Below are 15800 nucleotides of genomic sequence, written 5' to 3'. Positions count from 1 at the left end.
AAAAATACACAAACAACAATTTTTAAATAGTTAATTTTATACTAATATTGATATATTTTTTACAAATTTTATATGATATTTTCTAATTTATATTTTATTCAAAAATAAAAACATTAACCACAAAAAATTGTATTATGAATAAAAAATAAAACGAAACATTAAAATGGATATGTGTCTCGATACATTGCACGAGTACCCTTCTAGTGTCTCTTAATGGTTTTAAAACTCTCTGAATGATTTTGTATACTGAGCCTTCCTTAACCATTCAACGCACTAATTCTATTGTAAACAACTAGAATGATACTCGTACAATGCAGCGAGATAAATCTCGATTTTAATGTTTATTTTATTTCGTCTCCGTCGATGTTATAATACGATTTTATATGGTATTGAAAAAACGATAATATTTTATTTTTTTGAATAAAATATATATTTGAAAGTATAATAAAAAAAATTAAAAAATATATCGATTTTTATATCAAATTAAATATTTAAATTTTTTGTTTTTTTATTGTAATTTCTTTAATTCAATTTTTTATTATAATTTATGAAATATTTATTTTTGGTTTAATACTATAGTTTTTTTTATAAAGATAATAATTAGTATTTTGTTAAAATTCAATAATTATTCTAAATATATTTTAGATTTTTTATATTTAAATTGAGATACCTATCCGATATTTAATTATGTTTATCTGCAGTTAATTACACGAATTCAGACATGGAGTTTTAATAAGTTGTACATATACACAATTTACTTGTAATCTTAAATTTTAAGTAATATGCATCTTTAAAGAGTACTCAATGCATAAACAATGATTTTTAAGAGTTTTGCCAAATACATTATAATATAGTATAGATTATCGAATAATTACTATATCATGAGAGCCTCTTAATTATTATGACCACTTAATCATTCTGCATCAAACCATTCTAATATATCACCGCCAAACAAACCCCAATATAACCACCATTTTCTAATATATGAATCCTGTTTTGTAAAATGTAAGGTCATAAATTTCATTGTGGGTGATAGTTAGAGCAATCCTATTCTTTCTTTTATATTCTGAATTATTCTTATTTTTAGACAAAGCTTAATGTGAACATTCAAATGCTCAAGGATTCAGATGCATTTGTCGTTTCGCAAATTCTTTCTTCTTTTATGTTATTTTTCCTCCTTTTTATGTAACTAAACTTTATAATGGTTTGAATGTTTTTTTTTCTCACATTCTATAGAGAATAACCTTGTGTTTTATTTGGTAAACATGTATAGGTTATCTGCAAACCCTATTGGCATTTATTCGTATTTTATGTCAATCTGCTTTCTGCGGTTACATAACTAGTATATATATATATATATATATATATATATATGTTATTTTTATTCTTATGATTTACAAATTATTGTTGTTTTGGTCTCTGGTTTACATTTTTGTTTACTTTTTTGGTCTTTTGTACTTTAAAGGTAGGAATTAGTGTAGGAACTAAAATAACGATAAATTATAAACCATAGGGACGAAAAATGCAATTTCTAAACCATGGGATCGAAAATCAAAATTTATTAACAAACCATAGGGACGAAATTGTAATTACCTCTATGATAAATTAGAGAATTAATAATTTTGACCTAAAATTTTAATTAATGGTCAGTTTATGTATTTTAAAGAATCTACTCTCTCCTCTCTCTTACAAACCTTATTCCAACGAAAACCATGTGAACACAAAGGTACACAATGTAATACCTAAAAAATATCTGTAAAAAAAGATACATACAAACGATAATCATTTTGATACCCATATATACATACAAAATGCACACTGTGATACCCTTTTAAAGCAACGAAAAAACATACTATGATACATTTTGTAAAACAACAAAAATACATATTGTAATACACTTCATAAAACAACCAAAATACATTGTGAATTACCACTGCAATACATTTTGATCCAGAAACAAGGTTTTGATTATATGTTTTAATTTAAAGTTGTTTTTATTAGAAAATGACATAATCATTAATTTGATAACAGAGATTCATTAAAAGAAACAGATATTCACCAATTGAATCATAATAAAAATTAGGGAAAATGACATCAAAATTGAACCAACTTTACCTTAGTTTCTATTTTGAAGAACAAACTTTAACTTTTACAAAGTTTATGTTTGTTTAAGAGTCTCTTTTAACTTGTTGACCTACTTAGGATAATTTAGCATAAATATTTTACCTACTAAGAATTCATGTCATAATTACATTTAACAAAAAAATATATGAAATGAGGACATGTCACACTGGTTTCCCTCTAAGGGCAACTCCAATCGAACGGCAAAACCTTAGTTTTGCCGTTCTTTTGGTTCTAATCGTCCTGCAAAAACACCAAAAGGATAGCGTTTGCTGAAAATGACCGGCATATTTGCCGAGGAAGAAGATGAACAGCATCCTGCCAAATTAGTGGTCCCCACAATCTTTTTCTAATATTTAATGATTTTTAAATAAATTATAAATAAATAAATAATTACAAATATTAAGTTTTAGGTTTTTATATTTATTATTTTAATGTGGGGTTCATAAATTTAGTGTTTTTTTTTAGAGTGTGATTGGAGTTGAATTTTTTTTTTTTTTTTTTTTGGTGTTTATGGACCTACCAGATTTGTTTTTTTTTTTTTTTTTTTTTTTGTGATAGAGGTTGGAGTTGCCATAAGAAAAACCCACACCCTTTCCCGGCAGCCACTCTGCACCTCTCTTCTTCTTCTTCTCCGACGCCCTTCTTTAAACCCCAAAATAAATTCCTCAACGATTGTTCGTCTCCCTTTTACAGTGATAGGGGAAGGAGAAGAACACCGACGTTCAGGTTACGGTTTTTTATTTACAACGATTGGGAAGGAGAAGAACGTCGGCGTTGGGTTTTGAACCTATGGTCGTGAACTCATGGCCAACGTCGGTGTTGGGATTTCGTACCAGATTTGCAGACATGAACTTGGGACCGGCGTTGGTTCCGTCACAGAAGAGGGAGTGCCGGAGAAGACAAAGGCGTCGTGTTTAAGGGATGATGATGTAGGAGGGTGGGATATGGAAGAAAGTGGAGAGGTAGTGGTGGATTGGTTTGCAGTAACGAAGAAGACAAGAGGGGCGGTGATAGGTCACCGTGAAAAACTGGAGGGGCGGCGGTGGTTGGTGGGAGCGACGAAGAAGAAAGGATGGGGGAGAGATAGAGGTGACCGGTGAGGATGGGGTTCCATCATATGTGATGCAGGTACGGTGCTAATTCAGGAGAAAAGTCATCTTTTTTCCTTTTCTTTTTAAATCTTTAAATATTTTTATTTAACTCTCGAATAAATGAAAACTTTGAAGTATACCCTTAAATGATACTTTTGAGAGTTGGTTCCTTAAAACATAAATTAGGACAAAGTTGATTTCATTTAGATGTAATTATTTTTAAAAATTATTATTTTTAAAAATTATTATTTTTTATAAGATTAATAATGACAGTGTTTCATCTATGTGTTATTTCACCTCATGAGATCCAACATAATTTTCATATACATGTATTTCACCACATGAAATCAAACACAATTTGCATATATAATCTATATCACCTCATAAAGTCAAACATAATTTCTATCTATATGTTATCTCACCTCATGAAATCAAACATAATTTCCATCTATTTGTTATTTTACCTCATAAAATCAAACCTAATTTTCGTCTATATGTCATTTCACCCCATGGAACCTAAATCAAATCAAAGAACTAAAAACTTCAATTAAATCCTAAATCTAAAATTTAGGCAAAAAACAACTACAAGAATCCAACTCTAGGTACCCACGAAAACCCAAAAAACCAGATTTGGATTGGTGAAGGACGCAACAAAAATGCAGATCTTGATAATTTTAAAGGGAGAGATTTGGAGCTTGGTCTTGACAAAAATCCAGATCTTAAGATCAGTGGTTCTTGACAGAGAGCCAACACTAAGTTGGAGGATGAATGCAACAAAAACCACACAGAGGGAGGGAGGGAGAGAGGGAGACGAGTGCTGACAAACTTGGAGCAACAAGCCGGGAACCCGACCAAAACGACGAAAGATATGAGTTGGAGGATGAAGGCAACAAAAGCCACACAAGGAGAGTGAGACGACCACCGACAACCTCAACCACATGCCGGAAAACCTGGAGAAAAATGCCGACAACCTCGACCAAACGCATATATGGAGCAAACGCCATCAAATGTAGACACATAACCAGATATGTGGTGGATGTGCGAGAAAGCTTGAATGATTGTTATCGATTTCAGGTTCGAAAGGCTAACCCGACGATGAGATGGAGAAGGAGGTTTCGATTGGTCCGATTCTATGTTCGAAGAACACATCCATTCTAGATCTAATTTTCTAGGTTCAGTGCACAAGGAGGAGGAAGTGCCGACGGTTACATCAAACATATAATTATATGGGATGAAAACTTATAATCAAACTGTGAAAAATTTATCTTTTATGATGAAATCGATTTATTACGGATTATTAAAAATAAGTTTGAAAAACAAATACAATCCTAATTTATTAAAGATTATCGGTTATAGATAATGTTACTCTTTTAAATTTAATTTAACAATGTTTTATTTTATTCATTTATCAAATAAGATATGTGGTCTATATTTTTTCTGGTCTTGTTTCAAATTGATTTACATGATATTCCCTTCCTTCTCTCTATGTATTAATGTAATATAATAATAAATATAATAAAATAAAATAGAAAAAAACAAAAAGGAGAGCTTAAAAGACAGAAACGCCCCTTACTTAAAGTGGTTTAACATAAAAGTTTTTTGACAGACCCTTGTATTGATACTAGGGCTGTAAACGAACCAAACCTTAAGCGAATCATTCGTGAACCGTTCGGCGGGAAGTTCGTTTATGTTCGTTTATTTAATAAATGAACGAACATGAACAAATTTTTTTGTTCGTTTAGTTAAACGAACGAACATGAACAAGAGACTCGTTCGTTCATTTATGTTCATGAACGTTCGTTCATTTACCGTTCGTTTACGTTCGTTTATATTCGTTCGTTTATGTTCGTTTATATATTAAGTTTAATATATTATCTTTTATTTATTTATTTTGAATTCAAATAATATTTATTTATGTTCGTTTAACCTGTTCGTTTTGTCCGTTCATTTATGTTCGTTCGTTTACGTTCGTTTAGCATGTTAACGAACGAACATAAACGAACACGAACATACCTTATTTCTAAACGAACGAACACGAACACAAAAATTTTCGTTCGTTTACCGTTCGTGTTCATTCGTTTGTTCAATTAAGTTAGACGAACGAACATGAACAAGCTTCTGTTCGTGTTCGTTTACAGCCCTAATTGACACCCATTAAACCACGAGAACAAAAAAGTAATTTACTAAAACCTTAATTTTCACAAAATCGAGACAAAATGTTTTTTTCTCTCGTAATGGATATTTTTATTTTACTTCATTTTTTTCCTTGAGAAATTAAAATCAATAGGATCAAATGGACGCTGCCTTTCTCTATCCGGGGTTGATCCCCCCGTCGTCCCACCGACAGTTCCATCTTCGTCAATAGTTGATACTGTAAACATGATGGAATGTATCGTTAAGTTTACTCGATTCCAATATACCGGAGCATTATCAGCCACTGGGAGCTCCGACGTCAGTTAGATAAACCTGGATCCGGTAGGTCGCTATCTCCATGAGAGATGTAACACTCCCAAACTCCACATTTGCATATAACACATATTTCATTACATAGAAATATAGTTTACATCATAAAGTCCCACTAGTACAAAGATTCCTATATGTACAAAATCTACATATAAAAAAAATTCAAAAACAAATCCTGTACTAACACATGTAATACAACATGTATCTTCAAAAATAAGCAATCTTAAACAGATATTTAAAAGCAGATAACAAATTAGGAAAATAATCACATTTTCCCTTCCCCTTTAATATCCCTGGACCCCGCTATTCCTGCATTGCAGAATTTTAAAACAGAAAATGAGGGTTAGACCAGAAAGGTCTAGTAAGAAAATCCCTTCTTTGCAAAATGCAAGGTGATAAACACCAAGATATAATAAAGTAACTTTGCTCAGAAATATTTGTAATACAATCCAATGATGCATTTCTCAATGATATGTATAAAAGAATAAACTCAAGAACTTAAGTTCTATTACTAAAATACATCTGCTTAAAGATTCAACATTCTCAATATGAAACAATATTGTAATCAAAGATTCTTTGAATCATTAGACCATTCCTTTGTAAATATTAACGGAAATGTTTAAGGCAATACTTGCCCTTTATGACAAACCATTTTCCCTTCTCAATATCTAAATTAATATTTCTAATAAGAATAATATCTTTAATTCATCAAGTCACAAAGAAATGATGATTCAAAGTTATTAAATCTAATTAGTAATAATAATAAGAGTTATAATAATATCCACATATGACAATGCATCTCTTATTCCAAGTACACCTCTCCTTGATATGCCACCCTTATTCCTTCATCAAAACATGTAGTAGAACAAACAAAAGTCACCACGTCTGAAAGTACCCATTCTCAGTTCTAAACCAGAACAGACAATAGTCACCACATCTGGGGGAACTACCACTTAAAACAAGTTTCATACCAAAACAGACTTATGTCACCACGATTGGTAGAAATAGTTTACAAAAATCCAATTCCATACCAAAACAGACTTACGTTACCATGCTTGGTAGGAAGGTTTCCCAAACTATAGTTTCATATCAAAACAGACTTACGTCACCACGCTTGGTAGGAACATATCTTTTTATTTAAAAAGATAAAATACCCCTTTTATAAATCCACAATTAAATCCAATAATAGACATTTTAAACTATATAAATGTCTAGAATAATTAACACTTGAAAATTTTCAAATAAAAGTTATCCGGACAAATTATCCGGATACACAATCCGGACAACACTTGTCCCTTTTGTCCGATTTACTAATCCGGACAATCCAGGATTGAATTAAAGCTAAACCGCATGATTTATGTCCGATTTAAGGCAATCCGGACAATACATGGTCGGATTAAGGATAAACCGTTCAATACGTGATCGGTTTATAACTAATCTGCTCAACCCTTAAGCGATTTAAGGCTAAACCGCACAATGTTTGGTTGTATTCATACTTCTCCGCTCAAAACCTTTGTCCGGTTTACAAAAATCAAAATTCTCACTAACACCCTAAATCGCACAACACTTAAGCGATTTATGAATAAATCGGACACCTCCTATTCGGTTTAAGAGTAATCCCGACAAGCTTTGCCCGGTTTAGACTTAATCCGGTCACCCTTTGTCCGAATAAAACCTTTAATTAAATAACTGATTTCTTTTCAAAAATATAAGCAACAATCAATAAAATCAGTAACAAATTTTATACAAAAGAGGTTTAGAAATTACTCACCTTTATGCAAAAACTCAGATTTTGAAGAAGATGAAACCAAAATGATTCCAAACTTGATCTCTGGTTAATTCTTTTCTCTAAATCTCTCAACTCTCAAATGAGGCAAGAAGATTGTTTCCTCATCAAAACTTCATATATATACTTTCCTTATTTGGAAAGTCGGTCTATCCTCCTCCCCATTCACATGCATGCATACATAAATATAATTTTATGCACACACATGCACATGCATGCAGCATGCCTATATCATGCATGCATACACACACACACACACACACATATATATATATATATATATCCACATATTTTGCATATATACCATGTATGAAATACACATACATACGTATTTTAACCCATGTAAGCACGTATTCACATACACAATTAATTCACATAATAAATACCTTGGGTAATGATTAGAACCCGGTTATCACAAGAGATTTCTCGATTATGCCATCATTCAGCTTCGTGGCTCCGACATAGTCCATCATCTTTGTATCTTCGCCATACTAATTGGTATATCTTTTCTAATTTATTGTACTTTCTGATTCGAGTTATATACTTGCCAAAATTTTGGTTCTCTACTCTCGAACTTTTAAGATTAATTTATTTTGATTATTCATGAACACAATGTATTATTACAGAGGACCAATTTGTGTAGTTTCTGGGTTCAAATTTTATATGGAATCAAATTCAAGCTTGGTGAGAAAAGAGGAGAAACAAACGGAGTGAAAAGAAAGTGTAGGGGTGAACAACTGAACATGGGTCCAATAGTTGTTGAAGTCGAGGTTGGTAAGCTGTAAGAACAAAAATAGGTGAGGATGGTGTGACGGAAGAAGTAAGAATTGTATCGGGTTAAAAGCATTTGAACAATCCAATCCAATGTTTGCGGTTTGAAAAATGTTTGAGTTAGGTTGGGTTAGGCTTGGTGCTTAGTCGGGTTGAAACTCTGGTACTACCAATATATTTATGTATTTTTGTTACCTTGAATCCATATTCAAGCTTATCCTAATAATAATTCCTTTATTTATTATCAGCTAATTAGTATACCTTATCCATGCTCTTTTTTAAGTAGATTACATTCCAACTATTCTTCTTAATTTTCATATATAAGATCACATTTACTGAACATATATACGAAACAAATGCAGACATTAGAGTTATACGTAGACGGAGAAGAGATTTAAAGTATATGGATATGAAGATGGTGATAGGTCAAATGTACATATTAATAAGGGACTTAACAATCATATTAAACCCAAGAAAAAAAAGGTATAGGGTTCACCAACTTGGGTTCAAATGACGGTAACTCAATACTATGATTTAAAGATCTTACAACTCGGTTAGGCATATGGTGGCTTCGGTTTGGGTTATTTCACGTTACGTTGGGTTGGGTTGGGAAGGCCGGGTTTTTGTCCACCCTTAAAAAGGGTGATACCTCTTTATTTTTTAGGTTTTTATTGATTACTTGGTGCAATTCTTATATTGATTACCTAGATTGAATATTACATATGAATCTTATAGGATGCAGTTCTAGGACTATTTATGGTCTAGTAGTAGGTTGGAACTGAAGCTTCATGAAGACGAATTTGATTGCTCCCACCGATGATGTGTTAGGGGGTACGTAGTTAGTTTGTTGGTTATCCTGCTAATATTTATATCTACCTTCATACATGGTGCATGCCTTCCATCTTCAAGATATGAACTGGGACACTAGAAATCAGAAGAACCAGTTTTGTCATATCATATTCTCGTTGTAGGTTGTGACTTTTGATGCTTCTAGTTTAAATTAAGCATGTTGAGGTCATGCTCTTGTTGTGCTTCCGATATTGGAGTCATTGCATTCCGTCATTTTTGTTTCGATAGCAGTTGTCGTGCTTTTACAAGCGTTATTAACCTTCATCACAGCCACCACTCTTGGCCTTTGTCATGTAGTTTGAATTTATTAGGATAACAGTTAGGAACTTTTTGGTTGGCTTTCGGTTAAGTCCTATATGGATAAAGTAAAGTTGGTTGTGTGGATTAATCTATCTATATAAATCGGAAAGTTCTTGTTTGGGAGGATTTTTTTATAGATGGAAGAGCGTGTTTTTTAATTGAGAGGGACAGGTTTAGAAGAAAAAAACTTGGCTTTTGAATATAGCTCTGCTTGGAAGCTTACTGAATAAGTCACTTCCTATATCATTAAATCACTATAAAACGATCATGCATAATTGACCGAATAAGCTGTCAGACCCGTTAAATACATTAAGCCGCTAAAGATCAGGCCTTAGTTCAACAAAACAAACAGATCGGGTATATCCCCAGAAAGTAGGGTCTGTCGACCCATGTACGTGGGGATGTACACAGACCTCACCCGATCATACGAGACATAGAAGCTGTTTTCAAGAAAGACCCGAATACTTGTCAATTGTCCAGTGGGACAACAAACCCCTAGTGGGTGGTTTCTTGGGTTTTACAAAGATGAAAAGCCATGAAGCATCATTTGCACGGTAAGCTGGATCTATTAGTTTTTTTTTTCACAAATTCATTTTGTATGTTTTATATATAAGGTAGGTTGGGTTGAAGTGAGACCAATCTATTTTCGTGAGACCATAAAACAACACTGAAACTTCAGTGCAAAACATCATGAAGATACAAAAAACAGCGGACCTTCACACCAAAAACACCGTGAAGGTTTAACTAGTGTTTTGCAATGAAGGTTTAGTATTATTTATGTGGTCTCAAAGGTCTCATGAAAACAACATGGTCTCACATTGTATCAAGTCTCTCTTTATATATATATATATGAAATGCAGACTTGGGATCATGTGAGACCAAGGGTTTTTCGTGAGATCCGTAAGACCAATTTTCAACCCTTGGATTAGATCTACAATCTAAACATTCATAATCACAAAATGCCACGAGACTTCTCAATAATCACAAAATTTCCACCGTACAACTTTAGATCATTAACTTATAAAGTTGATCAATGAACATAAATTGGTCTCACAGGTCTCATAAAAAACCTTTGTTCTCATGTGAACCCAACCTATGAATGCATGTATTCATGTATATATACAGTCAAATTGTTGAGCCACGAAAATGTTGTGTTTGGTTTTTGGTTTCCAGCAACTATTATTTTATATATCACCACCTCACTTCTTTATTGTGGAAGATGAAGATTCTAGTGAAACTATTGATTGAAAGAAGCTAAGAAAATGCTAAAATTTGCAACTTCTTAGAGCAGGGAACTAATGAGCTTGTTGATTACAGCCATTTGATCTAGCATACAAGAACAAGACAACTAAGAAGATCAGAAAAATGAAAGCTTGATCTGCGTATGTTAATATACATGGCATTTTACTTTTATATATGCAAGATAGCACTAGAAACCAAAAAGAAAAAGAAAAATCAAGTCTTGATTTCTATATGTATATGCCACTGTTGTTTTCATTGTATTCCTAAAGCTTGAATTCGCCTAATCAGTGATAGAGATAATGCATTTCTTGCTTTCCATTCGTCTATACCCTCCTTCTGCCCTTCTTCTGTGAAGCATCTATCATGACCTTCGACTATGCTAACAACGTTCCTCATTGTTGGTCTTAAATCCGGGTTAGACCGTGTGCATGCCATTGCTAACTTCACCAGCCTCACCAATTCTTTGCGGTTGTACTCTCCATCTAATCTTGGATCCACCAGTTCTTCGTAATTGCCTTTCTGTGCCTCGAATACATGAACCCTTTTCACCAATAGCACCTCGGGCCTGCGGAAATCCACTGCCATCCGCCCACTCACCACCTCAAGCACCACCACTCCAAAGCTGTAGACGTCCGCCATTGGTGTGGCTTTCCCCAACTCCATATATTCTGGTGCCATATACCCAAAAATCCCACGTACACAAACTTTCTTGTCAACTTCTATATGATGTCCGTGTTCATTTCTTGTTAGAAATTCTGCTAGAGCAAATGATCCGAGCCTAGGGTTCATGTCAGGGTCGATATATATGGCAGAAGATGTGATATTTCTGTGGATAACCTGCTCCTCCCATTCGTCATGAAGGTAAAGAATAGCGCAGGCGAGTGATTTAACAATGTTGTATCGATGGTTCCATTGTAGAACCTGTGATCTTCGATGGCTGTGATGGGATAGAAGCTGACCTAAGAGACGGTTAGCCGAGTAGTCATAGACCACAAGCATCTCTCCTTGTTCGGTGCACCACCCACGAAGCTGTATGAGGTTCCGATGGCGGAGTCTTCCCAAATTTGAGAGCTCTTTTGCAAATCGGACCCGCAAGGCTGGGCATGTTTTCATCCCAAGCCTCTTTACAATGATGTCATGGTTGTCAAGAACACCATAGTAAGCAGTTCCGAAATCAACCTCTGATAACCGGTTAGAATCTGAGAAATTGTCGGTAGCAGAAATGATTTCCTTGTAGGTTATTTCCTTCGGAGGTTCGACCATGGGGAATGGCTGTAACTGGCGGCGGCTTAGTTGTGCAGTGGAGATCATGCCACCATCGTTGTTTTCATATACCTGTTCAGCAGTTATGTACAAGCTTTCTTCTCTGGCAGTGGCGAAGGTGGTTGAGCTACTGGAAGCAATTGCAAAAGTGGTGGTGTTGGTGCTGGTGGTGGCGGCAGTGATGGTTGTTGTGGTGCTGGTGGTATTGTCACGAGATACGGATATATACAGGGGGTGGGATTTAAAAGAAGGAAGGTGAGGGAGGGTGGCACAAATACCACCTGAAAGTGCTTCTATGATCCATCTCATGTTGGGTCGAGAATGCGGGTCATGGAGCGTGCATAGCAACCCAATATGAATCAGGTGCTCCATGTCATGAAGGTGGTAAGACCCATCTGGCAACCGGCTGTCGGCTGCTTGCAGAACCATCTTTTCGTCGGCTAATCTTCTGATCCTGTCGACGAGAATGATCTGATCGTCGGGAAGTGTAAGATCCACCGACCTCCTTCCTGAAGCAATCTCTAGCAGAACAATGCCAAAACTGAAAACGTCGGATTTTGCGGTGGTCACACCTTTTTTCTGGAAGCTCTCCGGCGGCAAGTACCCAATAGTGCCACCAATTCTGGTGGTGTCTACCAGCCGGCATGGGTGGTGGTTCATAGATGGCGTTCTTGTTTGGTATCCGAGTTCATGTTCCAGCCACCTAGCCAAGCCAAAATCACCAAGCCTCGCATTAAAGTGAGAATCAAGCATTACATTGCTCGTTTTCACATCACGATGTATAATCTGAGCCTCCAACTGTTCATGGAGATAAAACAGAGCCGCTGCCAGACCCTTCACTATTTTCACTCTCCTGTCCCAACTAAGTAGTGGAGCCACTGCAGTTTTATTTTTTTCCACTCGTCGGAAAAGCACCCGGTCAAGGCTTCGGTTTGGCATGTAGTCGTAAACAATGAGGAGTTGATCGTTGTGAACACACCATCCACGGAGGGGGACCAAGTTGCGGTGGCGGAGATGGGCCACAGCCACCAATTCTGCCGCGAAACTCTTCTCGAACCTCTCCCCAGTCTCGGCCAAGCACTTCACTGCCACCATGGTTCCATCAGTGGGTAAGACGGCTCGAAAGACTCTTCCGAACCCACCACTCCCAAGAATTTCGTCCTGGCTAAACCCTTTGGTGGCTATATAGAGCTCGGAATATGTGAAAGTCTTGGGGCTATGGGCGCCAACCGTCACCTCCTTGGAAAATTGGACTCCCTCGGTGTCATGGAAGATCGTCGGAGGTGGTTTTACGCAGAAACTGCAAAAACCAATGTCCCTTTTGAAATCAAAGAATCTGTGAATCGTTCTACAAAGGACCTCATGGAGGTGAATGCCACATGATCGGCGTTTAGGTGGTGGTGGTGATTTAGAGTGGGGGTGATCAAATGGGTGTATGTCGTCGCCGTCGGATGGTAAAACAAAGCAAAAGTGGTGGAGGTGCATGGTGGAGGGGGGTGGTGGTGGTGGTGTGAAGTTTGAAATGAATAAATAGACCCAAGAAAATGTTTATAAAGGGAGACTTCTTTCTTTGTGTTGTCACCAACTATTAGCATAAAGCCAGACAAGAAAAACAGGTGGAGCGGTCACTTACTCCCTTTGACATTTGATGGAATTCGGGCCAAACCCCCATTGGAAAGTCAATTTTTTTGGTGGGACAAACTCAATAATGTATTCAATATTCTTACAAAACAATTATACATATATATATATATATATATATTAATCGTGGTATTCTATATATATATATATATATATATTCTTACAAAACAATTATATATATATATATATATATATATATATTAATCGTGGTATTCTATCTTGTTTACATGGTATAAATTCATCATTATACACGTGAATTTGACAAAGTTCTCCTTTGTAGGAGATTATATAATTGATGGATGATAATAGACATGTATGATGTATGTATATATGTATATGCGTTTTGAATAGCTGTATATAGCATGTAAGATGCATTAAATGAACATTTAAAGAGGCCCATTTTTTGCATCTTTCTGATGTGGTAAGTTGGTACCATTACGATGCAGATGACATCAAGACAAATACAATATGATAATAACGTGTTGTCTCATGTTTGATATGATATTAAAGTAGGTTAAGATAAGATTGATATTGATTTTAAATGAGATGTATGTTGTATAAAAATTAATGTGAACATAGGATTGATTGGATAAGCAGCAATTAATTTGGAACTATTGGTGTGGAGCAGGAGTCACATAAAGATTTGGTAACCGATAGATAAGTCGAGATTATTAATTTACAAGAAAAATAAATAAATAAATAAATAAAAAGTCAAGAAAAGCATAATTTATTGTGAGGAGAGTGACATTGATTGGCTCCATATCTTGAATACTTTGGCATCATTAAAGTATTCAACTATAGATTTGTTGTATGTTTGAATTTAGTGTTTTCAAGTTGGCCAACAAATTTCTACATATTGCCGTGCTTTCTGATTATATAATTAAAAGAAATCTCGGAATCAAGTGTGTGTGGTGGTGTATATAGTCTATAGATGGGTGCATGTCAAGGTAATTGGTCGGCTCTAATTATGTTGATTCAACGAGTATGTCGGTTACAGTTCCAATTGTCAATCGGAAAAGAGTATCCGGTAGTAATTGGTGTAAGAGTTTGGCGATTATAATTTGGGGGGATTTGATAGTGAATTTAATTCCAATTTCGTCTTTGGTCTATCCCTAAATTGAACTATAAAATCTTATTATATTCACTAATAAAAGGTGGTGATTTAAGGGTTGTTTACCAAACGCTTATTCGGGTAAGTGAACACTAAGTCATTTTACTTTACCGGATGAATATGGTAAGGATCAAAAATCTTACACGGTAAGAGCAAGACAAGGACCAAGAGTCTTACCCGTTAAGTGAATGCCGACTCTTACCACGGTAAGCGTTTACCGGGTAAATTATGGTATACGATACTGTTTTGGTGGACTAAAATCTTATGCGGTGAGTAAATGATAGTGTTAAATTTACCGCGTAAGTGTTTAGTAAAAGACCCTTAATTTTGTAAATTAATAAATGTGTAAATGAATGTGATTGTTATTTACTCCTTAGAACATTATAATATTATTTATGTAAAAGTAATCATCACATAAATCTTTTGTAGATATGAATTAACATATGTTATATACTTATCGTAACAAAATATTTTAAAGGTATTACTAAAAATCTAATAAGAAAAAGTTATTAACCAAAAATCATATCTTTATTTATTTTATAACAATTACTAATTAATCATATATAGATTTGTCACGAAATTCTATAATAAAATAAAATGATACTTAATTTTTAAGTATTCAAGTTAAACAAAATATTTAACAGTTTAATTATGTTTTATTATTAACAGTTTTATTTTGTTTCATCATTAAAATATTCATCATTAACAGTTTTATGTTGTTTCATCATTAACAGTTTCATTATGTTTCATCATTAACATATTCTTCATCAACAGTTTCATGTTGTCCAATGCCAGTTTCATTCCGTTTCATCATTAACATATTAATTATTAACAGTTTCATTATGTCCAATATCACAGTTTCATTCTGTTTTATCATTAATACTTCTAAATACCTTATTGTCCCATCATTAACAGTTCCATAGTGTCCAATAAAACATGTTCACGGGATTGAATGCGGGAAAACGGATTTCAATGATCACAACAGTTTACAAATTGTTTCTGTTTTACCCTTTATTGTTGGAAATAATAATATATTATTTTATTTTTTTTACTTTACTAAAATAACTTGTTTTAATCGTAACATTTGATCATGAAAATGGATGAATGTAATTGGTTTGTATAAAAAACATGGTTTGCAAAATAACCCTCCTCTCTCTCT

General features: G+C 34.3%; 1 protein-coding gene across 1 annotated transcript; it reads right to left on the bottom strand.

Annotated features, from left to right (window-relative positions):
- Positions 1-10666: 10666 nt before the first annotated feature.
- LOC112529266 (receptor like protein kinase S.2-like) lies at positions 10667-13374 on the bottom strand. Its single transcript, XM_025140460.1, has one exon. The coding sequence runs from the start codon at positions 13372-13374 to the stop codon at positions 10879-10881; it is 2496 nt and encodes an 831-aa protein (XP_024996228.1). The 3' UTR covers positions 10667-10878.
- Between the last annotated feature and the right edge of the window lie 2426 nt (positions 13375-15800).

Source organism: Cynara cardunculus (assembly GCF_001531365.2).
Source record: "Cynara cardunculus var. scolymus isolate 2C chromosome LG 1, CcrdV1, whole genome shotgun sequence".
NCBI lineage: Eukaryota > Viridiplantae > Streptophyta > Magnoliopsida > Asterales > Asteraceae > Cynara > Cynara cardunculus.
Note: the sequence above shows the minus strand (reverse complement) of the source record. Positions and strands in the feature narration are given on the sequence as shown.

Bases quoted from the DNA above. Each gene is read 5' to 3' on its own strand.
- LOC112529266 (XM_025140460.1), bottom strand. From the start codon at position 13,374: ATGCACCTCCACCACTTTTGCTTTGTTTTACCATCCGACGGCGACGAC.